Here is a 17368-nt window from a genome sequence, read left to right as displayed (position 1 = left end):
CTCCCTTCAGGAAAACTCGCTGGGGCCTTCCTAATGGCCCTCAAGGACAGCGAGACAGCCGGGGAAACAGCCCCTTGCTGAAGGATGTTGGGCACTACCCGTGGATGGGGTATGACCACAGGCCCAGGTGGCTTTGGAGTTACAGCCTGGGCCCTGAGGCCTCCTCCTCCTGCCCCGGAGCAGGGCCACCTCACCTGGGTCTCCAGTCCCTGCAGCTCTGCTTGCCGCAGACGACCCTGCAATGATGCCACAGCTTCGTGCAGCTCCGTCAGCTCGGATTCCAGCGAGTTCTGCTTTCCTTCCCACTTGCATTTCTCTTTGGGAACAGGGGAGGTGGCAGAGCAAGGCCCAGGGTGGAGGGCGGAGGAAAAGAGGGACATGGAGGCAGATGGAGGGTGAGGAACAGAATCAAAGGGGAAGAAGGCCAGGAAGGAGAGAATTATATCCAGTCTCACAGCCACGCCACCCATCTGCCAACTATTCCTGGTTGTCGGGGCTCCTGCGACTCCCACACTCCCGTCCGGAGCCGCCGCCCGGTGCTAGCACTTGCCTAACTGTCCTCCCAACACTGCCCCATCCTGACTACGTGGAGATCTCCAACCCTGGATTCCCGACCGGGGGGAGCCAGATGACACTGGAGGGCCTTTCTAGTCTCTAATTCTATGGCTTACAGAGGTTCCCAGAGACCACTGTTGCTCTGCTGGCTGCCCCCCATTTCTGCAAAATGCACCAGAACCCAGCTCTGTGCGTGTGGCTCTCAGGGAGCCCTCTGGGGTACTTTCAAGACCCAGATCCCCCTCCCCAAGTTGTCCTCTTCTCTTCTACCACAGAGCCTTGGCCTCCAAGACCCGCCCTCTCCTTTCTTTTGCAAGTAGTCACCACCCATGCCCTTAGCTGTGGCGGGGCGGGCATTCTCCCCAGGTCCCCCCACTTTGCTGTCTCCCAGACAAGCCCATGATCCTTCTGCTGTTGAAGGTGAATAATTTTGACAACATAGCTGGAGATGACAAAAATAAGTAACATGGATAAATGACAAAAGACACAGAATTTTATAACATTCTCACAGTCCTGGCCCTAGATTGCCAGTTTTTAAATACACAGACAGAGAAGGGGGAAGCCTAGGCAGGAACTTCTCTCAGTTCACCCACTCTGTCCCCCTGAATTCCTTCTTCTAGGATGGCCCTCAAAGGCCAAGCAAAGCAGAAAAACAGTTCACAGGGGTCATCACCCCTTTGGAGAGGTCTCTAGGTAGCTACCTATAGTTGGGAGTGAGCAGTGAAGAGTGGCTGCCCCTTCTGGGCTTCCGGCCTCTCCTCTCTCTTCCCTCCAATCTCCCTACCTGCCTTGCGCTTCTCACCTTCCTGGTTCTGGGAGAGCTGTCTCTGCAAATCCTGCAATTCTGTGCAGACCTGACTTTTTTCGGCCTCTGCATCAGCGAGACGCTGTTCCAGCTTCAGAGCCTGCTCACTCAGGTCGTCCTGGGAAAGGAAGGGTGAGGCTAAACTCCAACCTCCTCATCTTCCACAAAGCTATCCCGGCCCCAGACCCAAGCGCCACCCCTCCCACTTCCTCTCAGCCTCTGTGGGGTCTGTCCCTGCGGATCTACTCCCAGATCACTCCCCAGAACCATGACACGCTCTGCTCCAACTGACTGGAGCCTAGAATCCCTGTCTGACCCCTGTATGCCTTTTGAAACACGACTTGCTGGAGTCTTAGCCCGGGGTCACCTCTCCTCTGCCCAAACTCCTACTTCAAAGATCAACTCAAAGGTCCCTTCTTCCTCCCCTGTGACCCTCCCCAAGGAGGAATGAATTGTCCCTTCCTTCTATTATCATCAGTTGCATCTGTTACTGATCCAATTAATTCTATCAATTCTGCTTATTTTAGAATGCAGTTTCTTTCCTCAGCCTTCTCGAGGGTGGAGATCTGGTCTTTCTCCCTTCTGTACCATCAGCTCACAGTGGCTGGCATAGAGGTGGTGTTCAATTTTTACTGAATGATAGGTACACCGAGAGGTGGAATTTATGGGATATTTATCTCAGTCTTAGGCCTGGAATGTTCCTATAAATGGCAACCTCACATCTCAGTGGTCCCTGTTTGTCGGGTTGTTCTTGGAGGTATTGGCACCAAGGATAAGTAATTCGCAGCTGAGAGGAAAATGGTACAAAACAATATCCCCCATCTGTGCAGGCTTCTGTAGTTCAGAGCCCACTCGAATCCCTCACCCACTCAATCCTCACAACCCCAAGGCAGGCATGGTTTGCCTCAGTTGACTAGTGAAACACAGGCCTAAGAAACCAAATGCTGTGCTCATGCTTGCCCAGGTAGGAAAGGATGGGGATGGAACTCATCCCAACTTGGGAATAAAACGGCTCAAACTGCTTCATGAGTCCTCTTCTGGGGAGTGAAGAGTTCAAGGAAGGAGAGCGGAGCATTGTACCCGGGCCTGCTGAGTCTTCCACAGGTCTTGGTGAAGCTTCTGGAGGGCAGATGCCACCGCCTCAGCTGACAGGGCTGTCAGGAGGGGCCCTTTCTTAAGGAGGAGCCTAGCTCCATTCTGGTCTGAAAAAATGAGGAAACACCTCCTCACTTGGCTGCACTATGAAAGGAAATAGCCAAACCTCCCCAGATATGGCCTTGGCCTTCCCACGGATCCCTCCTCTCCCCAAAGAACCCCTTCTGAGCAGTTCATTCGTCATGAACTTTCTGCATTCCTATGTGCCAGGAGCTATGGCGGGCATTAGGTAATACTAGCATCATTTGTTAGGCATTTAGTAAATGCCAGGAACTGTGTGACCTATTTTACTTAGGTAATCTCATTAATTCCTTAGAAAAATCCTGAGAGATGAGGCACCTGGGTGGCTCAGTTAGTTAAGTGTCTCACTCTTGATTTCAGCTCAGGGCGTGATCTCAGGGTCATGAGATCGAGCCCCATGTCGGGCTCCGCGCTCAGTGGGGAGTCTGCTTAAGATTCTCTCTCCCTTTCTCTCTGCCCTTCCCCTGCTTGTGCATGCACGCTCTTTCTTTCTAAGAACAAAAAATCAAGCTCAGAGAGGACTGAATTAATTCCAGGGTCTGTGGCCTTAGCCTTGAGGCAATAATCCCTAGTCCCCGCAGGCCCCCGCCTTCTCCCCCCGAGGGAGCCAGGCCTGGCTTCGGCCCAAAGGCCTGAGTTCATGGGTGGCTGCCGTACCTGGCTCAGGGCCCCAGAGGGAAGCAGAGTCTCCCCCGCCGCGCAGCTCAGGCTGGCTGTCCCAAGCGAACCCCAAGGCCTGCTGCAGGACAGAACAGAGGCTGGCCAGCTGGGCCTGGGCCTGGTGCCCAGACCGCCGCTCTGCCACCAGCGCCTCTAGCTGCTTCTCTGTGCTGTGCAGTCGGAGCTGGACTTGGGCTGCCCTGGCTTCCAGGGCCCGCAGGGAAGCTTGCAGCTCCTGCTCTGTTACTCGAGACGCCTCCAGCTCCTCCAGCAGCTGTGCTTCCTGAGCCAGAAAGTCAGTCTCCTTCTCCTTCACCTCCTGCTTCAGGACCTCCACCTGCCGGGAAGGTGGTGTTGTCATTCCGAGCCGGGAGTGGACACCTTCTCATTGGACCCTCCCCGGCCTCACCCCAATCAAGCCCTGGGCCCATCTTGATCAGGGCCGGGAGGCTCAGCTCTCTAGCGGGTAAGGAGGGCTCTGGAAGGGGGCACCTGGGTGGCTTAGTCGTTGGTCGTCTGCCTTCGGCTCAGGTCATGGTCCCAGGGTCCCGGGATCGAGCCCCACATCGGGCTCCCTGCTCAGCGGGAGGCCTGCTTCTCCCTCTCCCACCCCCCCTGCTTGTGTTCCCTCTCTCACTGTGTCTCTGTCAAATAAATAAAATCTTTAAAAAAGAAAGGAGGGCTCTGGAAGGAGTGGTACCCTCAATCTGACCTGCATGCCCACCAACTGACTCCTGTCACGTGGGCCTAGGAGATGCAAATGGGCTGTAGCCCTAGTCCCCCTGGCAGCAATGCCAGCCCCCTGCTTCCATCAGAACTCGAACTCAGAAATCGAAACCCTGACACTGAGCCTGCGTAAGACCCGTCACGATAATGGCTACCATATAGAGAATACCCGCTGTGTTCTGACGCTTTATATGTTCCTATAATGGCTAAGAACTCTCATCCTTGTCTTATGGATGAAGAAACTGATGCTCACGCAACCTGGAAGCGGGATTGCTGGGAGCCAAATCCAGCACTGTCTAATGACTGCACCTGGTCCTTCTCCACGCTAGTCTCCCTTCCAGCTCTGACCGGCTCTCTCTGCCCCTCCCAATTCCGGCTTTCCTCTGTGCCCAAGGTCTGGGGTCCTGCTGTGAGCAGACGGGGTCCTGAAGTTTTCTAGCTGCTGCCTACCTGATCTGTGTAATGACCTGTCCCGCTGCTGTGTCTTGCCAGGCTGACCAAGCACACTTAGACGTGGCCATGCTTGACCCAGGCCCGTGTGAGCTCCGCCCCTCTAGGCACCATGTTCTGGGCTGTCAGGCCCTTCACAGGGGCTGTTCTCAACTCTGGGTCAGGTTCCCAAGCCCCCACCCCACCCAGTTCTGACTTGCGCCTCCTGCCAGGGCTGCGGAAGCCCCAGCACACCCTATAATACGCAGTAAGAGAACGGTCCTCTTTACGGGAGGATCCTGAGCAACTGGCTTCTCCACTCCAGGAGCAGGCTTCCACCGAGGAACGGGGCCCATGAGCGGCGCGGGGAGTACCTGGGCACTGAGCTCCTTCTGCCCTCCCTGGGCCTCCTGCATGTCCCGGCGCAGGGAGCTCAGCTCTTGTTGTCGAACAGAGTCAGCTTCTTGTAAAACAAGGAGCCTCTCTTCCTTTTCCATCAGCGACTGAGTCAGGCTAAAGAGAGGCCAGAGGGCTAAGGTCATTCTCTCAGGGAATGAAGAACTACTTTCTCATGCTAAACACTGCATTAATACTTAAGAGAGAAATAGTAAAATAACATGACAGCGTAACAATGAAAGTGCTCCCAGGTACTTCATGCACGCGATACCTCCTTTCAGCTTCAGCTTCTTCTTCTCTGGCAGATTCCAGAAATACGTATGCAATACCTCAAATTCAACGTGTCCAATGCTTCCCATCCCTTCTGCTCCTCCCTCCCCCCAGCCATCACTACTATGCTCCCTAGCTCAGCGAACGGCACCCTTATCCACCCAGTGCTCCAACTTGGCAGCCTTGACCACATCACAGAGTTCTCCCTTTACCCCACCTATGTCCAATCAGTGATGACATATATAATAGACTCCAACTCTTTCAACGTCCCTTGAGCTCCTTCCCTCCTCCCCCTACCCTGGTGCAGCCTTAGTATTTCTCAGGCAGACAACTGCACCCACCTCCTAACATGTCTTGCTGCCTATGGTTGCATCAACAAGAGGATCTGTCCCTCTTTAAGCTCTTACATCACTGAGAAGACACGCCATGCCTCACCTGGATGGCCGTATCTCACTCCTGAGGTTTCTTGCCCATCACTACCTCTTCTGCTACATCATAAACTGGATCGTGTCAATTTCCCTGCTTAAAACCCTCCAGTGGTTTCCTACTAAACCTAAACTAGGGCGCCTGGGTGGCTCAGTTGGTTAAGCGACTGCCTTCGGCTCAGGTCATGATCCTGGAGTCCCGGGATCGAGTCCCGCATCAGGCTCCCTGCTCGGCGGGGGGTCTGCTTCTCCCTCTGACCCTCCTCCCTCTCATGCTCTCTGTCTCTCATTCCCTCTCTCTCAAATAAATAAATAAAATCTTTAAAAAAAAAAAATAAATAAATAAACCTAAACTAAACTACGTACTCCTGGCCGTGCCCCACAAACCCTGAATGACACAGACTTGCCCAGGTCACACACCCGTCCTCATTCACCAGGCTCTGGTCACACAGTGCTTCCAGTGTCCCCAAATACCCTGAGTTCTGATCCGCCTCTGGCCCACTGAGATTCCTGCTCCTGCCACAGAGCTCTCCCTCACCCCTTTGCCTGGCTGGTTCCAGTTCATCTTCAGTGATCAGTTTAAATGCAACCTCCTTGAGAAAGGCCTTCCCTAAAATCTTACCTAAAGTACAACCCCATGGGATGCCTGGGTGGCTCAGTCAGTTAAGTGTCTGCCTTTGGCTCAGGTCATGATCCCAGAGTCCTGGGATCGAGTCCTGCATCGGGCTCCTTGCTCAGCGGGGAGCCTGCTTCTCCCTCTGCCCCTTCCCCTGCTTGTGCTCTCTCTCTTCCTCTCTCTCTGACAAATGAATAAAATCTTTAAAAAAAATAAACAAAAATAAAGTACAACCCCACTCTGCATTTTGACTTCAGCATCCTGTTTCTTCCCTCCACACCATGTAACATAACCTGCAATGATTTCTCTGGGGGATTACTTAATTAATGTCTTCCCCACAAAACCATAAGTTCTGCCAAGGCGGGGGGGCCATCCCCAACCCCTGGCATACTGCCTGATGCCTAACATGTGTTCTCTAAGTATTTATATACTACATGGATGAAGTGTAAGCTACGGGGACCACATCCTCTCCATACAGCCACCTGTACTGTCCAGGGCTGGAGACATGAGAGGCTTGGTTACCTGAGCAAAGAACTGTCCACCTCACAGTGACCACAGTAGCTAGACAGGCAAAAGCCTACTCCACAGCCTGTCCAGCCTACCTGGCTTTCTCTCTCTCCAGCTCCTTCTGCATTCGGCTATACTCCTGGGCCTCCCTCAGCTTCTCCTGAACCTCCTGCTCCACCAGCCTCCTGGATTCATCCCTGGAAACCAGCTGAGACTTCAAGTCCTCCACCTGGAAAGATAACACACGAGGGTCAAGGACAGGGGGCCCGCGGCGGGGAGGCTTCTCACCCAGGGCTCCAGGGTCCTCTGAGGTCCCAGTCACTGGCCCATTTCCAATGCTCCGGGGGTTTCCGCCAACGCTTACACACTATTCTTAGCACCCCGTCCCCAGTACCATTCAGCCTCACCCTTGTCTCCCAGTCTCACGCCTGCTGGGTAAAGGCAGGCACAAATCAAAATCTTGGCTGAATATAACCACCCAAAGGCAAAGTGATAAGTGATGGGCAAGTGGATAGTAATTGTATTTTTTAAAATAAACAATCAGAGGGGCGCCTGGGGGGCTCAGTTGGTCGAACGTCTGTGTTCAGCTCAGGTCATGATCCTAGGGTCCTAGGATCGAGCCCCGCATTGGGTTCCCTGCTCAGCGGGGAGCCTGCTTTTCCCTTTGCCTGCTGCTCCCCCTGCTTGTGCTCTCTCTTTCTGTCAAATAAATAAATAAAATCTTAAAAAAAAAAACCAATCAGAACACCAGCTGATATGGGATTCTGAGAAGGAAAAGCAATGAGAGTAGGAAAAGCAACCTGGTGTATTAAAATACTGGATCTCTGGGGAGGGTGGGAAGAATGATGGGCACTGGGGCTGCCTAAGAAAAATCTAAGTTCTGTGGTCACACAGGGAGAGATAACTATCCCGGGGCTCCAAGGGCATGTGCTCTACTCTAACCACCCTTCCGTTTTCCTCTCCTTCCCAAGCAGGGCCAGGGCTCCCCTTTCCTACAGAAGGAGCGGGAGAGCCTGGCTATGCTGCGGGGAGGGCTGCAGGGCTGGGAGAGAGAAGGAGGCACCTGCTCCTGCAGGTCCATCTTAGCCTGCTGCAGGGCCCTGCACTCTTCTTGGAGGGCAGCAAGGGCGTCTCTGTTCCGCTGGCCTGCCTGCTCCAGCTCCCGCCGAGCCTCCCGGAGCCGGGTCTGCAGCATCTCGGTGGTCTCCTGCAAAGGGAGAAGACCACAGTGAGCAGAAGAAAGCTCCCACTAGGGCCTGCATCTTAAAGTCTCTGTCATGTAAATACTGGCTTTTCAACTGGGTTGGTGGCAAAAGCTGAGGCAGGACCCAGCAATCCACCCCATTTCCACGATGCCACCTCAACCCTCACCTCCTATTCCATCTCCTCCCTCACAAAGCGTGCTGGCTCACCCCGGCTCTCTCCATCAGGGACCCTGAGTAGCAGTCCCTCACCCAGACCACTACAGCAGGCTCCCATTGCGTATCCCTATTCCCACTCCATGCCACCAGCCCCTGCACGCATGCCCCCCCAACACACACACTTCTCCACTCAGCAGCTAAAGTATTTTTTAAAATACATGTAGTAAATCATGTCCCACTCTGCTTTTTAAATACCATCCAACAGCTTCCCAATGCCCTTAGAACAAATTCCAAGCTCCTCCCATGGCTGACCAAGGGCTCCTGGGCTCCTGCATCCCTCTCCACTCGCCCCTCAGCCTATCACGCTGGAGCCATGTAGCCTCCTTTCTGTCCTGGCACTCCCCGAGACCCTTCTGTCTGTCCCACTGCCCTTATGATGGCTATTTCCCTTGCTGAAACTGTTCTTCAAATAGTTGGCTTCTTTTTTTTTTTTTTTTTAAAGGGCTTTCCTAAGGGGCACCTGGGAGGCTCAGTTGGTTAAACATCTGCCTTTGGCTCAGGTCATGATCCCAGGGTCCTAGGATCCAGCCCCACATCGGGCTCCCCGCTCAGTGAGGAGTCTGCTTCTCTTTCTCCCTCTGCCCCCCACCCCCCGCTCATGCTCTCTCTCTCTCTCAAATACATCTTAAAAAAATAAAAATAAAAGGGCTTTACTGAGATACAGTTCAAGTATCACACAACTCACCCGTTGAAGCATAATGCTGTCAGAGCTCATCTCTACTGCTGCCTGCAGCTGGCTCGTCAACCTTCATGTCTCGGCCCAAATGTCACTTTCTCAGCGAGCCCCACCCCCTACCACCTTGTTCAAAGTGGCCTCCTGTGACTCACTCTCGATTACTTCACCCTACCCATCTCCCTCACAGCACCTCTTACCACCTGCGATTAGCTCATGTATTCTCTATCTGCGTGTTTTCGTCTGCTCTGCCACTAGAACGCAGGCTCTCTGAGGACAGGGACCACGGGTGTCACGTTCCCTGCTGTGCACACCTTGATGTTTGTCCTGGCGTGGCACCTCGCCCAGAACCTGGTGCACAGAAGCACCAGAGGGCTGGTCACGCCACCCTTCCTCCCTGCCCGGGACCGCCCTCCATACCTGCTCCTTTAACTTCTGAACCTTCATGTCCTGCCTCAGCCGCTCCAGCTGTTGGCTGGCATCTGCCAGCTCCTTCTGGGTCTGCAGCAGCGTCTCCAGGAGGGACACCCTCTCCTTCTCTGTTTCGAGCTGCATCTGTGGAGGGGCAGGGAGGCAAGGGTTTGCTGCCTCCGGGGTCACCATGCTCACCCACTAGGCCGCAAACACATTCTAGCTGCTCTGGGCTCCTCCAGCAAATGGGGAGGGTGGTGAGGGCCAAAGAAGGTCTGGACCTGCTTGTTAAGAACCAGGAAGTGCCAAGATTGTCCCTGGTTTGTGAGCTGACAGGATGTGGCGAGCACCGGCCCTCCCTCAGGAAGTGTGACATGCTGTCTGCCCTGCAGCTAATGCGGGGGCCACCCTGTTCACTAGCAGCAAAGGGAGCAGGCACTTCTCTTCTGGAAGCCCCCTGCAGCAGCACCCCTGGGAGTGGAAAAGGAAGTGGTCAGAGGTACAGGGAGTCGCAGCTCCAATCTCCCCAGCTTCCCACCTGGCAGAGGGCGCTCTCCGCCTCCGCCCGTTCTTCCTCCCTCTGCGTCCGGATGGCCTCGGCTTCTGCCCGCTGTTCCCGCAGCCTCATTTCCAGCTCTGTTTTCTCCCTCCTTAGGCTCTCCAGGGCCTTGTCCAGTTCCTGCTGGTGCCAGGAGCGCTCCTTCTCCTGGTCACGTGAAGGAAGCACTGTTAGAACCCGGTGGGTGAGGAGAAGAGGCAGGAGAGGGGCTGGAGGAGAGAAGGTCCACACTCCCCAGCTGAGTCTTTGGTACCTCTCTTGGCCTGTCTCCCCATCGATAAAGTGAGGTTGCTAACTTCTGCCTTACCTATCTCATCAAATGTCATGAGAATCAAATGAGATTTATAAAAAAAAATCAAATGATACATTAAAAAGTCTTTTCTCAAGTGCAATTCTCCCTAATGTAAGTTACAAATATCTGTTATTTTAAATCAATCACACCACAGTTGATGTTATAACTATGAACTGAGGAAGCAGATTGGTTCTCTGCTGCCCATTCTCCCCTACTTTAGGCACATAATTCCCAAACAAGCAAACTTCCGGCTGCCATCTTTCCAGCAAGTCTGCCTTGTAATAAAGAGTCAAATCACAAATACGCACAAGGCACAAGTCAACTTCCATTTCTAGAAACTTGACAAACAAGATCTCTGAACCCTCTGGCTGCAAAATGGCAAAAAATACTGGATAAAATATTAAATATATGTTTTAATGTATAAGTGAGCCAGCAGGAATTTCACAGGAGTTAAAAATCAAAGCAAGACTTGTGACCCAAAGAGGTAAATGAGCACAGAACTGGGTTTCTCCTGGAGGCATCTGCTATACCTAATAACCTTGAAAATTCACCTTAATGCTATGTGGGGAAAAGAAAACAGAAGACAAGGGTGGGGAGTCCAGTAGAAGATTCCTACATAAAGCTGGACCCCCGAAGGGCTAACCATGGGTCAACAAACTATGGCATGTGGGCCAAATCTGGCCAGCCTCCTGTTGCTGCATGGCCTGTGAGCTAATAGTGGTTTTTACATTTTTAATGGTTAAAAAGAAGTGGAAAAAAAAAAAAAAAGACTTTGTGACATGTGAAAATTATATGGAATTCAAGTTTCAGTGTCCACACTTAAAGTTTTATTTGAACACAAACATGCTCATTTGCTTACATATTGTCTATGGCTGCTTTTGTACAACAGCAGAGACCATAAGGTCCACAAAGCCTAGCACGAGGCCCTTTACAAAAAACTTGCCTATCTCTGGGCTATAGTGCTCTCAGTAGAAGGATAAACTTGAGAGAGAGAGAGATGAAAGAGGAGAGAAATGGGGAAGAAAAAAGGAGAGAAAGTAGGAGAGAAAACAAAACAATAAACCCCACAGAAGGAAACAGCAAGAACATTTGTTTGTTTCAACCTTGGCACAGGGTAAAAAAAAAAAATCTCCCTCAAGAAGTCAACCACAGGGCACCTGGGTGGCTCAGACGGTTAAGCGTCTGCCTTCGGCTCAGGTCATGATCTCAGGGTCCTGGGATCGAGTCCCGCATCGGGCTCCCTGCTCCTTGGGAGCCTGCTTCTCCCTCTGCCTCTCTCTCTCTCATGAATAAATAAATAAAATCTTTAAAAAAAAAAAAAAGAAGTCAACCACAACCTGGTCTTCATGTGGGTGCAGGGCCTAAATGTGACCCCAAACACTTTCAACAGAAATTTTACTTCATTTTATTTTAAAATTTTATTTTAAGGTAGTTCTGGGATGCTAGAACCTTTAATCCAACACTACTAGTATAAGTGACCTGAGTTAATTTCTATCATATTTCTATGCCTCAGTTTCCTCATCTATAAAAATGGGGATAACAACAGTGTCCTCCTCTTATTCTAGGAAATTCCTAACAGAAATGCAAGCAAATCTGAAGAAAAACTCCTTCACCTTAGGCCTAAAAGGATTCTGAGGCCTTAGAAAATGAAAAGCTCTTAGGCCTTAGAAAAATTTCTAAGGAACACGAGCTCAGAGTCAAGAATCACAAAACACATGAGTGAGAACCAATGGAAACAACATATGACAGAGTCAGGCCCAAAAAGATTTTAGTTATTGGTATTATTAGACAGCATAAAAATGTTTCATGTGTTGAAAGAATAAAAGAGAGGATGAAGATATAAAATAGGGAAAAGAGATTAAAACATGACCAAGAAGATTTGAAAAAATAACCAAATAGAATGTCTAGAAATAGAAAAAAAATTTAGTAAGTGAAATTTAAAACTTGGCAAAAAGACTACATAGCAGATTAGACATGGCTGAAAGGTGAGTTAGTGAGAACAGATCTGAAAAAATCATCTACAACACAATATAGAAAAAGAAAAATGAACATGAAAAATGTAAGAGTTAAGATACACGGAGGTTACCGTAAGAAGGTCTGACACACAACTAATCAGGGTCTTCTTGATACCAACAAATGAATAATCAATATGTTAAGAGAAAATAACAATAATCCTAAATTTTATACCCAGTGAAACTATCCTGCAAGAATAAAAGTAAAATGGAATGTTTTCAGACAATGAACTACCAACAGACCCTCACCAAAGAAATTCTATTTCAAGGAGGAAAATAAATCTAAATAGAAAGTCTGATATGCAAGGAGGAATGATGAGTGTAAAAAAACGTCATTTTTTCAGTGTATCTAAACAAATATTGACTGTATAAAACAAAAAGTCAAAATAATTTATGGTGTTAACAAACTAGTTAAAACACATTGCATAAAAGAGTATATGGGTCAGGAGGACCGAATGTTAGGTAAAATGTTCTGAGGTCCCTGTGTCATTCAGGAAAATGGTAAACATACCGATTAACTTGAGATTTTATTAAGTACGTATTTTTTTGTAAAGATTTTATTTATTTGACAGAGAAAGAGAGAGCACACAAGCAGGGGGAGTGGCAGGCAGAGAGAGAGGGAGAAGCAGGCTTCCCACAGAGCAAGGAGCCCAACACAGAGCTCGATCCCAGGACCCTGGGAACTGAGCCATCCATGCACCCCTTAAGTACATATTTTTAAATATTAAAAGGAACAACTAAAAAAAATTTAAAATTAGAGAATATACGATCCAAAGTAATAGAAAAAAAGAACTGAGAAAAGACTACAACTTAATCATCCAATTCAACTCTCTAAAAGAAGTTAAGAAAGGTGACTTTCCCATCCCAAAGATATAAAAAGGCAGGAAAAATAGCAAAGGATGGTGGAAATAAATCCAAATATACCTATAGTGACAATCAAAGCAAATGGACTAAATTATATAATTAAAAGACAAAAGAAATACAGTTCTGAATTGGGCAAGAAGGGGTCCGAGGCATTCCTCTGCTCCCTTTACATCCTGGGGCCAGTTTAACAATCCTAAATCCCAGAATCCATGCTTAATTCTCTGTACATAGCAAAACAACAACAATAACAGCTAACACAAATATAGAGCTTGCTCTATGTCAGAAATTGTTCTCAGGGTTCTCCATATATTACTCATTTACAGCTAGAAACTGGATTTTTGCATCTTGGTGACTAGGTTAGTCCTATTCAGATTTCACTCTTAAAAGCAGCAATATCTGGCCCAAGAGTCAGCAGGTGGAGTACTCACGGGAGGGAGGCCATGTCTGCCTCTCCTGTCCCCAGCCACATCCATGACCCACCCATTTCTCCTGGAGCCGGTTCACCTCCTCCTCATGGGCGGACTTCTGCTGCTGCAGGGCAGTCTGCCCCTCTTGCTCAGCCTGGGCCAGCCGACTGGATGCTGTCTCCCGCTCCTGCTCTGCCCGGCTCCGCTCGGTGTCCAGTTCCAGCTTCAGGCACCTCACTTCCCCTGAGATGCCAGACACAGGTGATCTCGCACTAGGCCTCTGCCCTCCTCCTTTCACCCCTCTCCCCAGATCTCAGGAACAACTCCCATTGCGGAGGCCCTGGGCCTGGCTAGGGAAGGACCTCAGATAACTTCCCACTGCCTTCCTGGCTTTCCACATCCCCATGGAATGAAGTGTCCCCACCCCAGTTGGGGTCTCACCTTGAATGACTTCCTTGGCGCGAGTGACCGTTTGAATCTGGACCTCCAGCTGCCCCTTGGTGACCTCTATCAGAGAATTTTGTTGTTGGGCCTCAAACAGACTGCTCTCCAGTTGCTCCTTGGCTGAACTGTCAGGTTTAGGAATCAGGAAGAGTTCTTACCCATCAAGCCCCTTAACTTTCCTTAAGAGGAGTTGGGTTCTAAGTACTGACTACTCAGAGAAATTAGGGGGCAATTATACACTCATAACTCATTTAGGACCCATATACTTTGGGCAGGGAACTCAGTTTGGCTACCCCTTGCCTCACAATGCTCCCTCTGCCCTTGGCCGAACTGGGTCTGGGCCCTACCTGAGCCCCAGTAGTTGTTCAGAGAGGTCCTGCCGGTCTCGCTCCACAGCCTGCAGCCGCACCTCAAGGGCTGCTCTCTCCCGTACTAGGGCCTCCTTCTCCTGGACTTCCCGGGCAAGCACTTCTTCCTGTCGCTTTGTCTCCTGATGCAGCTGCTCCAGCTGAGCTAAGGCTGCCTCCTGCTGATGACGTGCCTGAGAGGAAGAAATCGGCAAGATACAGAGCGGAGGCAGGATCTCCCCCGGGTTGCGATCACCAGGTTAGGGCCACTGGCCCTTCAGAGGTTCTGGACCCAGCTCTGTGAGTCCTGATGATTGCTTGCTCATACAAATACTACTTCCTGCATCAACCTATAGAACTTCCAGCCCAGGAAGCATGCTCTCCTTTGTGCAAGACCCTGTGTGTTAGGGCTGCAAGAGAACTACCTCTAAGGAGCTTTTAGTCCTAAGTAGTAAGACACACAAAACATCAGGAAGAAACTGATCAGTCTCTGAGAAAGGGACTCTGGGAAGGAAGATTATCATTTTTAGGGCAGGGAGAAGTTTGGTAGAGGAGAAAGATGACCTTTGAGCTGAGTCACTGGTTCAGAAAAAAATTTACTGAGTTGTTGCTATGTGTTAGACATTTTGGTAAAAGATGGAGGAATAGGGGCGCCTGGGTGGCTCAGTCGGTTAAGTGTCTGACTCTTGGTTTCGCCTCAGGTCATGATCTCAGGGTTGTGAGACTGAGCCCCACATTGGCTCCGGGCTCAGTATGGAGTCTGCTTAAGTGTCTCTCTCCCTCTCTCTCTGACCCTTCTTTTTTTTTTATTTTTTATTTTTTTAAAGATTTTATTTATTTATTTGACAGAGAAAGACACAGTGAGAGCAGGAACACAAGCAGGGGAAGTGGGAGAGGGAGAAGCAGGCTTCCTGTGGAGCAGGGAGCCCAATGCGGGGCTTGATCCCAGGACCATGGGACCATGACCTGAGCCGAAGGCACACGCTTAATGACTGAGTCACCCAGGCGCCCCTAGAGTTCTCATTTTTTATGATGAGTACGTTCGATACCTTAGTGTGATGGAATCAGTTTTGTCTTCTCACCTCACTTAGTTTCTCTTGAATTTCTTCCTTCTCTTCTTGGATGCCCCTGAGATCGGCCTGCAGCTCAGCCCCGCTCTCCTCCGCCTTCTGCAGCTGAGCCTCCAGGTGAATGTTCCGTTCCTGAAGGGCTTCCCTGCTCCTCTCGGCCTCTGCCAGGCCCAGCTGCAAAGTGTTTCCCGCTTGCTCTGCTGCTTCCATTCTGCTGCACACACACTGGTTCTCCTGTTCTAACTACTGGTCAAAATGGGAAAGGCATCAAGGACAAATGGTTACAGTTTATGGATCAAGTGCTAAGACAGAAATCCAAGTGAGATGTGACTCTATTCTCCAAAGAGGAACACAGGAGGGCCTTATACGAGAGGGGGACCATGTGTTCATTTGCTCTGGTGCCTGTTGTATTCTAGGTACTGGATGGGTTGATGCTGGGCATGGTGATTAAAAAGGCAAAAACCCTACTCTCAGAATTCAGAATAAAGGGAATCTGAAACATTTCTAGGGCTCAAGGTAACAGGAGTAGTGAAGAGACATGTTAATTTGCAACCTCTAGAGAAGATTCTTTGAGATGTAGGCTCTTCAGCAGATCCTTTTCTGGTGATTGCTGTTATCTCATGCAATGGGATTAAACACCTAGTCTTCCTTCCAGAGGACACGGGCCCTGGTGATTTTACTCTACAGCCCAAAGGTGGTTCTGCCGGAGGTGTGAAACAGGACTATTTTTTTTTTTTTTAAGATTTTATTTATTTATTTGAGAGAGAGAGAATGAGAGACAGAGAGCATGAGAGGGAGGAGGGTCAGAGGGAGAAGCAGACTCCCTGCCGAGCAGGGAGCCCGATGCGGGACTCGATCCTGGGACTCCAGGATCATGACCTGAGCCGAAGGCAGTCGCTTAACGAACTGAGCCACCCAGGCGCCCAAAACGGAACTATTTTTAATGGCTAAGCTCAGGCCTTATAGTCTTGGCTGTCCTCTGCACCACCAATGTTCCTTTTGCTCATTTCAGGACCATATGTGGGAGCTGATCTGTCTTGGGCTAATCTATTACGGACTCTCCCCTGTCATAGGCATCAGCTTTATCAGTCACTGGCTTGCCTTCTGTCAGGGCGCAGACCTACCCTGTGGATCGGAGAAGTCTTTGCTCACCTGGAGAAGCTGCTCGTTCAATCCAACTTTATCTAAGGCCAAAGCCTCATTTAAGGCACTGAGCTTGACAGCGGCAGCCCGAAGATCGGCGACCTCGGCCTTCAGGCTGTTCTCAGAACTCGACAGCTCTGCAACGGACTGTTCTGCCTAAAAACAAAGAGAGTTAAAGGACTGTCTTGTGCCAGCTCCCTCGCCACGGTGAGCAGCTCACGTCCCCAGCACCTGCTGCTGTCCTGGTACAGAGATCAGACCATGCCTTCCCTTACATTCGAAACAAGTTTTCCCTCATTCATTCACTCATTCAATCATCGAGAAGTAGGAGCGGAGCTCACAGTACAGAAGCACAGACACCAGGATGTACAAACAACTAGAACTGCAATGACTTCGTAGACAATGTAAGCACCCAGTGCTCTGGAAACTCAAAGAAAGCGTTTATTCAGTTTGGGGGAATCAAAAGTGCTTGGTAGAAGAGCTGGCAATGAAGGTGGGTATTGAGAGAGGAGGAAGAATTTGTGCTTAGAGGGAGAGGAAAGACGCAGTCCAGGCAAAGGGAGGAGGACTCCAGAAGCAGCAGAGTCATGAAAGAGCAGGGCGAAGCTGAGGATGTAATCAGTGCTGAGTGGCAGGAGCTGAGGTGGAATAGGGAGTTAGCACAGGATATGGAGAGAGGAGGAGGCTGGAAGCAGTTTGGGGCAGATGCAAAGGGCTTTGAACGTGTCCCCAAGCAGCTCGGAAGCCACTGAATGGTTACAGGAAGGAGGCCAATGTTACCGGATTTACACTTTTGAAAACCATTCTAACCCCAACGTAGAGAGTACATTAGGAGGGACAGGAGCCAAAAGCAGAGGCAAGTAAGTGATGCAGGGAATACGAAGGGTCGTGGCTGGGAAGGTGAAGAATGAAGCAGGCTGCATGCCCTTTGCCTAGAAACACAACTTTCTAAGCCCCCTCCCCACCCCCAGCAAGCGAGGGGTGGAGGCCCACGCACCCTGGCCAGCGCCGCAGTCACTTCTGTTTGCTCCTGCCTCAGCAGCTCTCCTTCCAGGCGACTTGCCTCCAGGGCCTCCCGAAGAGTGATCAGCTCACTGAGCGATTCTGACTGTTTGGCTTCCAGGCCCGCCAGTGACTCCTGACTAGGATAGGAAGGAGAG

General features: G+C 50.4%; 1 protein-coding gene across 6 annotated transcripts in view; it reads right to left on the bottom strand.

Annotated features, from left to right (window-relative positions):
• CEP250 (centrosomal protein 250) overlaps window positions 1–17368 on the bottom strand; it is a 53069-nt gene that overhangs the window by 15084 nt on the left and 20617 nt on the right. For all 6 annotated transcript variants that reach the window (XM_035006191.1, XM_035006193.1, XM_035006194.1 and 3 more), the window contains 15 exons: window positions 17206–17350; window positions 16218–16364; window positions 15078–15308; window positions 13996–14189; window positions 13646–13773; window positions 13278–13447; window positions 9609–9776; window positions 9080–9214; window positions 7629–7772; window positions 6661–6794; window positions 4726–4864; window positions 3194–3533; window positions 2441–2562; window positions 1358–1478; window positions 195–316 (listed from right to left, as the gene is read on the bottom strand). In XM_035006191.1, the coding sequence (XP_034862082.1) occupies window positions 195–316; window positions 1358–1478; window positions 2441–2562; window positions 3194–3533; window positions 4726–4864; window positions 6661–6794; window positions 7629–7772; window positions 9080–9214; window positions 9609–9776; window positions 13278–13447; window positions 13646–13773; window positions 13996–14189; window positions 15078–15308; window positions 16218–16364; window positions 17206–17350 (2440 nt within the window). The remainder of the gene's footprint in view (window positions 1–194; window positions 317–1357; window positions 1479–2440; window positions 2563–3193; window positions 3534–4725; window positions 4865–6660; window positions 6795–7628; window positions 7773–9079; window positions 9215–9608; window positions 9777–13277; window positions 13448–13645; window positions 13774–13995; window positions 14190–15077; window positions 15309–16217; window positions 16365–17205; window positions 17351–17368) is intronic.

The sequence above is a fragment of the Mirounga leonina genome, unplaced genomic scaffold (genome assembly GCF_011800145.1).
Source record: "Mirounga leonina isolate KUSES-001 unplaced genomic scaffold, KU_Mleo_1.0 Mir_150, whole genome shotgun sequence".
NCBI lineage: Eukaryota > Metazoa > Chordata > Mammalia > Carnivora > Phocidae > Mirounga > Mirounga leonina.
This window is presented reverse-complemented; position numbering and strand designations above follow the sequence as displayed.